The sequence below is a fragment of the Psammomys obesus genome, unplaced genomic scaffold, assembly GCF_907164565.1.
Source record: "Psammomys obesus unplaced genomic scaffold, mPsaObe1.curated_primary_1811, whole genome shotgun sequence".
Lineage (NCBI taxonomy): Eukaryota > Metazoa > Chordata > Mammalia > Rodentia > Muridae > Psammomys > Psammomys obesus.
Genome location: NW_026596256.1, coordinates 11688948 through 11702270, shown reverse-complemented (window position 1 = coordinate 11702270; position 13323 = coordinate 11688948). Strand labels below are relative to the sequence as shown.

General features: G+C 42.8%; 1 protein-coding gene across 1 annotated transcript in view; it reads right to left on the bottom strand.

Annotated features, from left to right (window-relative positions):
* The window catches only part of Arhgef26 (Rho guanine nucleotide exchange factor 26), a 98626-nt gene that overhangs the window by 4318 nt on the left and 80985 nt on the right, over positions 1-13323 (bottom strand). The window contains exon 11 of the mRNA XM_055596871.1: positions 8122-8331. Within this exon, the coding sequence (XP_055452846.1) occupies positions 8122-8331 (210 nt within the window). The remainder of the gene's footprint in view (positions 1-8121; positions 8332-13323) is intronic.

Below are 13323 nucleotides of genomic sequence, written 5' to 3'. Positions count from 1 at the left end.
AGCCTAGGCTCTAATCCTTTCCTCCCACACACTCAACCATTTTGGTCAAACCAAGGACCATGCAAGGAGAGGCCTAGAACCCCTGCACAGATGTAGCCCATGGCAGCTCAGTCTCAATGTGCATTCCTTAGTAAGGGAGCAGAGGATGTCCCTGACATGGACTCAGTGGCCAGCTCTTTGATCAGCTCCCCCTCCCCAGAGAGGGCAGTCTTGCCAGGCCACAGATGATACAGCCATCTGACCTGATAGGTTAGGGTCAAATAGAAGAGGAGGAGGGTCTCCCCTATCAGGGGACTGGAGGAGTGGCATAGAGAGAGAAAAAAGAGGGAAGGTGGGACTGCGGGGGGAGATGAGGGAGGGGGCTACAGCCTGAATAAATTGTAATAAATAATAAAAAGGAAAAAAAAAAAGAAGACAAGAAATCCCTTTGCCAAGTGTGAACTTTATTGAAACAGAAATTCTGATGTATTTAGACTATCCTGAAATGTTTTAAAATGTTTTCATGAGTATGGTTAGAAAAGAAAAAAATAGACAAAATATTTTAACATTATGCTAAGGTACAGCTGTAGGAAACAAAAGATTAACTATGACTGCAAGTCTCAGGTAAGTAAGCAGGGTCCCATCACATAATTATCCTTGTGCGTCTAGAAAAGCAAGCATTAGAATTGTAATTAATTAAACCAAGCTACGTGTATACACTATTTCAGTTCTTTCAAATACTCACTAAACTCATATATGTCAGATACATGCATTCAGCATCCATTAATTCATATACTTCTCCCAAAATGCCATCTGTGAATACCTTGCATCTAAACTTGTCTCCACAAGCAATTTTCACTACCCGACATGTCTCATCAGGCAGAGCGGAAGAACATGCAACATGGCACACTAGCCGTGCTTTTCCTCTGCGATCTTCCTGCTTCCTTTTCTTTTCTGCAGGCTTCACCTATTCACCACCACCTCTTAAAAACGCTGTGTCTTGGGGCTGCTGAGCTGGCTCAGAGCTGCCTCGTGATGGTGGAGGTCTCACGCTCAATTCCCAGCACCCACAGAGGATGGCTTACAACTGCCTGCTCCTGCAGCTCCAGGGAAACTGCTGCCTGTGCCCCCTTCAAACCCACACTGATGTGCACATACCCTCGCAGAAGGGGGGGAAAAAAGCGAAAGCCAAGTGCTTTAAGCATAACCAACTCTTCAAGCGCTTACTTATGCAAATGCGTGTCTGTAGCTGCCAGACCAGGGACCAACCAATGTCTTCTGTCTAAAGAAAATGTCATTCTAATTTTACCCATTTTATATGTATTAGAAAATGAGGTTCTATAGTGTACATTTTTGTTTGGGGCTTCTTTTGTTTATGATCTCTCAATATTGACAATATAAGCCTCACTTCTTCCAAGTAACTTCCCCTGGTATGGACACCTAGTTCTTTCCTTATCCCTAACTGACAGTCTGCCTCCAAGGCACCCTCTTCCAGCCTCACCACATTGCTGGTTCACAGTAACCTCTGGAGAACAGGCAATTGAGCCCGCTTAATTGGATTATCTCCAGAGCACAGGTTAGTATAAACTGTGGCTCAGTAAATATCTGCTCACCAGAGAATCATATTACTAATCACACACTGAACAGTTATCTGCTTCTATTACCAGATCATACACTCTGGCAGGACGGGAATCGGGTTATAGAAGATTGCCACAAGTTAAAGGCCGCTCTTTGCAATATGAGATTGACTTCAAAAGCCAAAAATAAAGATATTAATACACGTTTACAAGCAAAACAAACAGGTACGGCAGCTAGGATGAATCTTGTATGCACAAGCAAATGTTTTTAAAAGAACAAAATGGGTCGAGATTGCTCAGGGGTCACAGCTCTTGCCACACATGAGTTTGGATCTGCAGAACCCATGCAGAGGCCTCATGCTGTACTGTGAGTGCCTGCAATCGTTAAGTCTCCTACAGGGACATGGGAGGCATGGATAGGAGGATCTCAGGAAGCTTCGGGGCCACTTAGCCTGGTGCACACAGTGGCAATGAGGCTCTGGCTCAGACCAGGTAGATCAGCATGTGGGAGAGTGACCCCACGCTGGCATGTTGATGCCTACGTTTACATACAGAGAATGGAGGAACTGAGGCTCCCGTGGTGATGCATACAATTATTAGAACCTGGTGATACCACTTTGCTTCTAAAAACTTCAAATGCCAAACAAAGAGCTTTACCTTGGTTTTGTAAGGAATAAGTGACTTACAGCTTCCTTTAAACCAGTTCCCAAGTAAACACTTTGAATTCTGCTGCTTAGTGGGAAAAGATCCTTATTATGCCACAGGCTGAACTAGAATTTCCAAAGTACAATGCCAACTGAAAACTAATATGGAGCAGAAGGTCAGTGGTTCACCAAGAGCAGTCTCCACAGCCCAGGATCTGTCTCTCTCTCTCTGCCATCCCAAAGGCAGAGTAGGCCTTTATCCTGTTTCTTATCCTGCCCAAACTGCTGCCTTCCCAGAGTAGAGCACTTCGCAACTGAATCTTTTACACAGGACTTTCCAAGCAAGGCCAATCTCAAGATCCAGCAGCTGGCCCCTGCCACTGAGTTGAGCAGTCCAGATGAAATCATTCACTCCCGTGCCATGCTGTCTGGATACTAACGGCATCCTGTAGACAGTGTGGCCCCTTGCTGGGACTCGAGAGGACAGAACAAGACACTTGTTGTTGCCCTTGCTGAATGGAGCTGTTTCTTGAAAATGTTTCAATTGAGTCAGTACCACCCCCTCCGAGAAGCTGTCAAACCACACCACTTCCCCTGGGGCTTCTAAGCGTCTTGCCAAGGAGCGGGCCCCATCAAGAAGCTGGAAGTACTGTATCTCTAAGGCAGGGGCAGAGCACTTGCTGTAAGACAGAACCCTGCAGACAAGAAAACCATTATTAAAGTCCATGGCTCGCCCTTATCTAGCCGTGCTCTCCAGTGACAATATGAAACAAGAGGAATTTGTAACCTACCACACGTGCCGCTCACTCAGACTTTTCCCTTTGCCCTGATACCTGTGGGGTATCAAATTCCAAGGCCAACTCACCCCTCCTTCAGCCAGCCTCCATCAAGTGCACAAGCTCTACCCCAGGTTATGCTTTGCTGTTCACAACCCTCAATACAGCGAAGAGGACAGTAGAACAAAACGTGTTAAAGCCCTAAACAGCGTGCAGTGTTCTGGGAAAGACTCTTCTTAAACCGCATTTGACCCCAGCGGAGAAAGAAGACGAAGCGGAGAAGAGACTTAGCAGTCCTTCCATTAAACCCCCAGTTTTGAATGCTCGGCACTGTAAGATGCCATGATAGTTTCCTCATGGGGAGTCAGCAGCCTGGCCCCTTGGTCCTATCCTTTAGTAGGCAGGGAAGGTTTAAACTTGCTTGGGAAAAGGTCACAGACACAGAAATCCAGTTTCTCACGGCATCTGCTAAAGGCTAGATAAGCATTAAGAAGGAAGGCTTTGAAATGACAGCACACACTGCAGCCTCAGCAACGCTGGCAATCCCAGCGCTTAGGAGGCTGAGGCAGGAGCATCAGAAGTTTCTGGCTAGCATGAGCTGCATCCTGAACCTTGTCTCCAAAGTAAACAAGCATTAAAGGGCAGTTTATGTTTCCTGCTTTTTTTTTTTTTTTTTTTTTAGAATAAAAGCAATTATTTAGAAAATAAGCGATATTAATTCAGGCTTATAATTCTGTCATTCCCCATCCCCCCACTCCGAAAGTCAGGACTCATTATGAAGTTGTTAATGTTCTTCATATGACATGTCAGTGTTCACTGTCAGTATCACCTGTTCAACGTTTCAACTGAAGGCTTCCTTATTTTGGCCCCACACTCAAGGACATGTGACATTGCTATGTGCTATTAAAAATGTTCTGCCCATGGGACTGGAGGGATGGCTCAGTGGTTAAGAGTACTGGCTGCCCTTCCAGAGGTCTAAGTTCAATTCCCAGCAGCCCCAGGACAGTTCCCAACCATTTGTAATTCCACTTCCAGGGGATCCGGTATCTCACACAGGCATACATGCAGGCAAAACACCAATGCACATAAAATAAAAATTAATAAATCTTTAAAAAATGTTCTGCCCATTTCTACCTGAAAGCTTTTGTTCATAAAAAGCAGATTTCAGAAAGGGAACAGGTTGTTGGAGAAGCACCACTGAAATGTGAAATATCAGGTTTAGACCTACAATCTAGATTAAAAAAGAAAAAGAAAGAAAGAAAAACTGTAACCTGAAATATATTTCCCATATAGGCTGTTTACTTTATGTTGTGATTTTCCTAAAGGAAGGAAAAAATATGATTGTGTCTGAGATACCATTTACAATTTTATTCCATCTTTATACTTCCTGTTGTAATTAAATCATTAACTGAAGCAGGAAGAGTGCAAAGCTCCCTGCAAACAATTCCTCTTTGTCAGAGGCCCAGCACCCAGTCTGGGTGGCTGACAGCATGAGCCACATTCATTAGACTCCCAGCTTTTCTTGTGAAAGAAATGCTAGGAAGGATCTCTGATTATCATTTGTGATGATTCTATCCTACAGTTAGAGGTAACGAGCAAGCAAAGCTTGTCCCCTCACTGAACACATACTAGATATCTCATCCCCGCATACTCTGAGGCCAAAGAGCATCCCAATTCTACTGCGAGTGCAGGAAGTCGCTGCTGCCTGTGGGAGCTGCAGCTGCCTGTGCCTCATTTTAATGAAGGCAGACAAAGGGAACTCTCCATCTCCCACATTCTTCCTGAAAAGCCCAACAGAGAAAGAGATGACCGGAAAGCATTCTTCCCTTGTCTTTTCAAGAAGACTAAGTCTTCACATTATTCAGACTATTGTCTGATTAGCAGTACGGTGAGTTAAAGTTTGTGACAGGCAAACATCAAAACTGTGTACAAAATGACCAGCAGTGTTCTTATGAACACAAGTCAAAAACCAGGAGGAATTGGGGTGGGAAAAGTTGCTCTAGCAACTTAGAGATGCCAGGAAACTAGGAAGGGGTCAGTGGGGAATAGGACATCTTAAGGGGTGGGGTGGGAGGCTAGTTAGTGAGATGTAGGTGATATGAGAGTGGTGGGGGTGGACAGGGTAGAAAGGTATAAGCACTAATAGGAGGGAAGGGAGAGAAAGGGAGGAGAAGAGAGAAAGAGGAGAGGAGAGGAGGAAGGGGAGAGGAGGAAGGGGGAGGGAAGAGGGAGGGAAGGGGAGGAGAGGAGACAGAAGAGAAGAGCTGAAAAGAAAAGAAGAAAAAAGAAAAGAAAAGGAAAGAAGAGAAGAGAAAAGAAGAGAAGAGAAGAGAAGAGAAAAGAAAAGAAAAGAAAAGAAAAGAAAAGAAAAGAAAAGAAAAGAAAAGAAAAGAAAAGAAAAGAAAACCCACAATTTTGTGGGGACCAGAGCTGGATCATGGTATCCTGTAACAAGTTCAACATTCTGGCAAATGCGATAACTCCACCTCCAAGCAGGCACAGAGTCCCCAGACACAAGACATAAGCCCCAGTTCAAGAATAAGAACCTGATCCAGAGAGACAGGAAAGAAGTAATAGAAAAGGACAGTGAAGCTCTCTTCTGGCCTTTGTGTGCTCATTCAAGCACATGTGCCCACACACATTATATATGCACACAGACATAAACACAAGAATAAATATTAAAAACCAAAAATCAAGCTATGCATTTCACAAATCTTAGGTGCAAAGAATATTCCTTATAGTGGCTAGAACTGATTGTTCAAAAACGTATAGACCATACCATAAAGAAATGATAAATGTTTGTGAGGTAAATAAATTTGATTTAAACAGATCATAATGTGTTATTAATTTGTTCAGCTTTTATGTTACCAGGTTTCAGCTTAAAATCAAACAAAAACAAAGAAGTAGGTAACTCAGAACTAATCTACATATACCTACTTACAGCATGCAGCAATTAATTACACATTTAAACAACTAATTATGCATGAGATTGAGTGTGTCTGCTTTAAGAAAGGTACATTTTGGTGTTTTTTTTTCTCTCTACCGATGCTATTTTGTATCTTGCACGCATCTATACATTTATTTGAGAATTATTCTTTTTACATTATGTGTATAAGTATTTTGATTGTGTGTATGTATACATACAACAACCATGTCTGGTACCTACAGAAGCCAGAAGGGGGCTCTAGACTCCCTGGAAATGGAGTTACAGATAGTTGTAAACCACCATGTGAGTGCTAGAAAGCGAACCCAGGTCCTCAGCACAAAAAACAAGTGCTCTAACCACTGAGCCATCTCCCCGGCTCAGCCTATTCATTTATTTCTCATCTGTAATTGAGGGCAGAGGAGGGAAGAGAAGAATAACAGTCCCTCCTTCTGTTCCCAAAGAGAGGCTTCTGGCCCCACGCCCCATCCCCTCTGGAATGTTCTCTTGTTATTAATGAAAGAACTACAAATATGAGTCATACTCAAGGGCTTATGGGTGACATAACTAAATATTCTGAGAACATGTCTGATTAAGAAAATGGACAACCACTCAGTGTAAGGCAAATCAAAGGCAAGAGAATGGAACAGATTCTACAGTCTTGCGAAAGGATTTAGCACTGGTATAAAAAGAGCAGGACACTGACTTAGACTATCTAAGAAAGAAGTGAAGGGAGTTTTTATAAATTATGTATGAGGCACTCAGGAAGAGTTCTGCCAATTCATCGGTTAGGCCAGAATAAAGAACAAACTGTGACTAGAAGAGGAAAACACAAGCAAAAGCGACACTCTGCATTACTAAGTACAAAGGGGGCATTCCCGACATACATGAATTTCCTGGAATGTCTTGTCAAGTGCTAAACCCCAAAGAGTTTCAGCTTTTCTTAAAGTTGCACAAAATCCAGCATACCAATTCCATTTTTTAAACATGTTCCCTACACAACAAAAGAAGCCTAGGTCTGCCTCGTTACCCAAGGACTTATAGAGTTGAAGAGACACTTTCGGTCGAGCCTGGCCCTGGATGTGTCCCATGCTGGTTTCTGGACGCACAGCAGCAAGAGCAAGCTGCTCTTGAGAGCAGCAGACCTTGGAGGCAGTGTGGGGAGCTTTTCTACAGCTCCAAGGATGGAACTGTGGGGACTTATAAAAAGATCTCTGTGTAAGAATACACATTTACAAAAACACTTTACAGTTGGGGCTGTTATTACTGCTATCTGCTGATCTATTTTAATGACTCTACATGGGAACACTGGCAGAAACGGTAAGAAACATGCAGGAACCTAGAGGATACATGCACAGGAAACCCTTTCCTCCATCGCTCTATTCCCTGACTCAACATAGCACCTGGCCTGTAATGATATCCAAGAGATTTCTTGTTTCCAAACAAATTGGTCAGCGACATTAAGATGAATAAAATCCTCAAGGTGGACTTGCAAATCAAGCCCTGATCTTCTTGTCCAGTTTAAGAGTGGACTGCACACTAAGTGCTGGTGAAGCCACAGACACATGCCGCATGCCTGTCCTGCCTTTAGAGACTGGCTGGAAAGAGGAATTATGACATGCTTTTCTAAGCAAGTTATGGCTCTGCGAGTCCCTGTGCACTGTGTTACTGAAGACAGATGATTCAGACATCACTTCAAATTCAATACTGAACAAAGCAAAGTTTGCTAGGACTCTAACTACCATGTCATCCTTTTCCCTAATGTGGATGAGCCATATTGCTGCAAACTGTAGCCATAGCAATACAAGGTGTCCAAGTGAATGTTAAGTGGCCATGTCCTAGCTTCTGGCACTAGAAGCAGCGTCTTAAAGCCTACAGAAAGCCGAGGACAGGTTGGTGTAAAGGTACTGAAGATTCCAAATGACCTTGAAGGAACGAATAAGAAAAAGCTTCACCCTAATGTTTGTGTTTTAAAAAAAAGGTTAGTATTTAAATAAAATGTGTTTGTCAATGAAAACGTTCAACTAAGATGCATCCATCCATCAGGACTTACAGGAGCCAAATAGCAACATCCCTCTCTAGAGATACTGAGGAGGTCATATCTGTTAAAAGCACACAGTAGGGACACAGCAAAAGGAGCCACTGTCTGTAGAGAGCAAGAGCCGCTGGGCGAAGCAGAGGGAGCCCAGGCGCTCTGAACCTTCTCCCTGCTGCACACTTACTGGGTCTCAGCCCCAAGTAGCATGTCCACCTTCTCATTGGCATGGTTGCTGAGGACAGTCAGGGTAAAGAGGTGAGTGGCAGAGCTCTGTCTTGAGTAGAGCATTGTGGAAGTGTTCTTGCCCGGAGAAGAATTAAGCTCTTCACTGTCACAAGATTCCACCAACAGCTGATCCCTTAAGGAATAATCGTTGACATTGTAGCTTTCATCACTGTAAGAAATGGGGGCGGGGGGGGAGGGAATATGTTAATGATTCAGTAGCTACGACTGTGACACTGTCAGATTTCAAGTTCCATTTTTGGAGAAGTGGGCAGGACATCCAGAGGGAGGAGAGAGTGATCTGCCTTATAACAGGAATTGGAATCTGACTTTTAGCTACTGATTACCAATCAAGAGAAGCACCAATACTGCGTATACAGCATACAACAGTACATCTCAGATAAAAGAGCAATGTATTTTTGAAAGCACAGAGTATTTGTTACACAGGCTTAAAATCAGCACAAATGAAAGCTGGGCACTTCTTGAGTACAAACTATGTGAAATTTCTACCGAAGATCTAATTATCTAGCCAGCAACACCATGAGACGTAAACACCCTGCAGCTCAGGAACAATACACAAAGGTTAGAAACATGGAATACTGAATAATTAACCCAGTACAGAGCTGCTGAGGCTTCACTCGCCACCACTCTGTATCTGTTAAAATCAGTGAGACTTGCATGCATCCTGATAATTGGTGCGCCTCCCCAGCTTTACATACCTCCATCACAGAATGAAGAGGAGGCTGTGAAAGCCTACCCATGCTCTGGGTAGCCCAGGGTTTATCTCCTACCCCCAAGTGACCACAGCAGAGGACAGAAGCAGAACCCCAGAGGTCTGCTTATAGAGATCAAATTTCAGGGATCTGCTTGTCAAAGCAGAACCCCAAGGAGGCCTGCTTGCTCTGGCAAAGCACCCAGTCCATCCACTCCTACAGGGCCTCATGTTTGAGAAGCCACCAGGCTTTATCCTGCTGTGTCCCCATCCTTGCTTATTCCAGGTCTCCCTGGAACTTTTATTCCACCTTCACACCTTGAGCATGGCTAATTCCCTCAAAACAGCTGGCTCCTGCATGCCTCCCACTGTGCCCTTCTAGGAGTGGCCTCCCTTGGGGAATTCAGGAAAGTCTGAAGCCTTGGCCTCTTTTCTGAACTTCCCCTCTACCTTGTAATCAAGTAAGTTTCCTCAAACGAAATCTTTGTTGTCTCTAGAGATGCCATATCACCCAGTGGTTCTGCTCACTTCCAGAAAATGATCACTTCTTGCTTCCAAGAAGGCCTAGACTTTGGAGCTCACTAGGACAACTTAGTCTCTGTCCTAATCCACAAACCTCTACAGATTTTTGGAGTCTGGCAATCCTCCTTGTGACTCCCAGCATTACTTCCTTCTTTATGTTTCAAGAACAGTTCTTCTCTTGCTGTGGATTCTTTGATTTTTCCAGTGGCTGTAGGACCGCTACCTCAGCCACCTACCGACACTTATCATTACTGCTAAATGCAGCCTCTCATTCATTTCAATAGCACCCTAGACATACCATGCTCCACATACCATGCTCTGCCTGACACCCACCTTTCTAGCTCACAAACTCGAATCCTGAACCTCCAAACTTAACACAGCAGTTCCTACTCATTGACTCTGTGACCTTTCCCCCTGTTGATTAATTCCCCATTCCTCATGTCCCCTCACTTGTGCATATCTAATCACCCAGTTTGGATTCCTTGTATTTAGCTAAAAATCTTTTCTTGCACGAATGCTTTCCTCCCTTGGCTGTACTTGCCTGGCAAATTCCAAATCTAGCTATACACATCTCTGCTCTCTACCATCCTTGCAGATAAACCTCAACTGAACTGAGGTAAAGATCTGACACTACAATACATTCTAATATACTCTAGCAACAAAGACATTATCTCATTTAATGACAAACAAAAATATATGAACTTAAAAGAACTGAAAGAAAACTCCCTGTGTCTAAATATACTAGAGAATATTAGAACAAAACGTTTTGTTCAAAGTTCTGGGGCCTTATTTATTCAGTAGTAAACATTCTGCCTTGTAACTTTCCTTGGAAAACATTATTATTATTTTTTTAAGTTTAGTTTGGTAGATTCTCCTCTCAGAAACAGCACATACAGGTTCCATCGCTAAAAACAAAATGTATCCTGTAACCAAGTCATGTCTGTAGTCACTGCAAGTTCCCATGGCAAGAAGATCTCTAAAGCTGTCCTGAGGTGGCTACGCCTAGGACTGAAACGGAGTTTTCACATCTAAAATGAGACCTAGCAAAGTACAAGTTATACTCAAAGGCAAAAAACAGGGCGGCACACCTCACAATCAAACATGGTTGTATCTTTACAAGATCTTGTTTACTAGAAACAAAGAAGTCAATTGTTAGCAAGACAGAAACTATTTACAATGCCAGGACATCTCAAACATAAATCTAACAGCACCGGATTCAGGATGTGCCTGAACACGCACCCTACTGCCACCACCATTAACACATGCACAGACAGACAGACAGACAGACACACACACACACACACACACACACACACACACACACACACACAGACAGAGAGACAGAGACAGAGACAGAGAGCCCTAAGACAAAAAACATGATAGCAAAAGCAACATCCCAATAACACTAACAAAAACCATACAGAAAAGAGAGATGCCTTACTACTCTCTTTTCTTCTTATCTCACTCTTTGGTCCAAATAAATAGCTACAAAAGACAAAAACAAACTATGATGATTAGTCTTTACTCCTCTTCATTTCCAGAATTCATATCTTCCAGTATTTACCTAAATACGAAAAAACTAAATATGAAAAACCTAATTATAAAAAACATAAATACAAAAAAACTTCATTTCATCAATGCTTTGAATCTCTATGTTTAAGGAATCATTAAAGTCAGAAGCAGATACAGTTTTAGAATGTGTATTAATTGTTTGTTTAAGCAGTGAGTACAATGCCACTGACTGTGAGTTAAGGCAGCTGCTTGACCCAGTTTAGGCCAGTCAGCCCTTTAAACGTCCACTTTCGATGTAAAACTGCAGCCCACCTATTCGTAGCTATGGAACTACCCCCTGCCCCCCCAGTGTTTGTCCAAACTATGTCCGAATGGATAACTTAGCTTAGTTTGGACATCTGAGGCAGAGGCAGGCTCTACGAAAGGAATTGTCTGTCTTTTAAGTGGTTTGCAGTCACCCATCCAGAAACCACTGTTATCTAGATAGTAAACTTTTGCACTATATAAAAATGCAGAGCTTAGTACTTTACTACTTTTTAAAACTGGCTTTCATATGAAAAACAAAACAAACAAACAAACAAACAAAAAGATTATCATTTAACAGTAGTAAAGTTAAACTGGTTATTTATCCTGGTCAGCCACCTTTAAACCCACTGAAACAGAAACTGGTAAGTGTCTGTCTCACTCTCATAAGATACTTCTGGTATGTTGTCTCACACACTCACGTATAAATATTTAGTCTCCCAAGTAGTCAGAATAGTGGCCATTATTCCCCTGCCTCTGAATCTGCTTTATTGCATGAAAGTCACTCTTCTGTCAGTCAGCCCCTGCAATTGCTCCCCTAGCTCAGAAGGACAACTGATGAAGGACAGAAGGACAGTGCGTGCTGGAAAAGGGGTACCACCAGGCACCCTTCTGCCAGGCTATCACTCTTCTGCTCACTCAGGTCCCAGAGGCTAAGTGGAGTGGAAAGAAACAACCCTTTTCCTCGGGGAAGTTGTCTGTAATCAGACTTCCCTATGCTTGTCTCCATCATTTAACAAACATATGGTTGACACAATTCCTGATCATATAATTAGGAAGTTGAATTGCTCAGAAAAAGGCAAATGGAAAAACCACCTTTTCCTTGCATGAACTAGTTTACAGGGCCACTTCCTTCCATTGTGTCACAAATGCTCGAAACTCACAGCTGCTCAGGCGTCCTGCTTTGCAAGCCATCGTGGGTCAAGTGCAGGGACCCAGTCAAGCCCAGAGGTCTGTTGCTCTGTGCCTTAAACAATGATGAGTCTCCCTGTGGACACCCACTTGGTGTCCTAGTAGCCTCTGTCCAGACTCTGCTCCTGTAAATTATGATCTTAAACAAAATAAATATCTGTAGAGAACAGGAAATGACGCTAAATATGTGCTGCAGTTATTTTCCCTTCCGGAATTCTGTATTAAGAAGTTCAGTGTCTGCATGTATGCCGTCCATCACTGAGGTGATGTGACATAAGTCTGACTGTGTTCCTTTTTGCTTTTTCATAGTGCTGGAACTAGATCCCAGGCTCTTGCACGCACATCCTGGGTCAGCACGGCACCAATGAGTGCCCTTCCTTTATTAGGCAAATAATTAAGGAGCACTTTAACTTCCTGTCCCATAATGTCTACAAATGTTGGGACACTTCTTATGGTGAACAATTATTTATGAATATTATTTATTAATTTAAGAACAGAAAGATATTTAAAGACCACATATAAACAAATCCAAGTTTAAATATCCAAATGCCATAGATACATGGCAATTTGCAGCATTTAGCACAGAGATCTGAGAATTAAGCACCCATTCTGACAGAGACAGTTTGGGAAGGGGAAGGACAGAATGAGGACAAAGGGGCAATTTTTTTCAACTTGGGGTTTCTGTTTGGTTTAAGAGGAAAGTGTCTTGCACTAAACAAGTGACAAGTTTGGATGTTCAGTGTGTTAGTGTGTAATGATTTTCTGCAGGTTTGACATAAATTTTCATATAAATTTAAAATGAAAATGTTCTTTAAGTCATAAGTACAGAGAGGTGAAGACTGCCAGTACTCCAGGTAATAGAACGTCTTATCTGCCCTTCTACCTGCCACCTGTCTGTAGACTATTGCACTAACTGAAATAAAACCACAAAGTGACCATGAATTCAGTACGGTGACTGAGAGAAAGAACTCCAAATAGTGGCTCTCCTATATGTTAATGAACACAACAGTTAAATAACATGATCAGTGAAGGCCAACAAGATAATATGATCAATGAGGGCCAGGGATAAGGGTGGCTATGATGACCTGAACTCAGCACCCAAGTCCATGAAAGTAGGAGAGAATTGAATCCCACACATACATGCTATGACATTCCTACACACACACACACACACACACACACACACACACACACACACACACA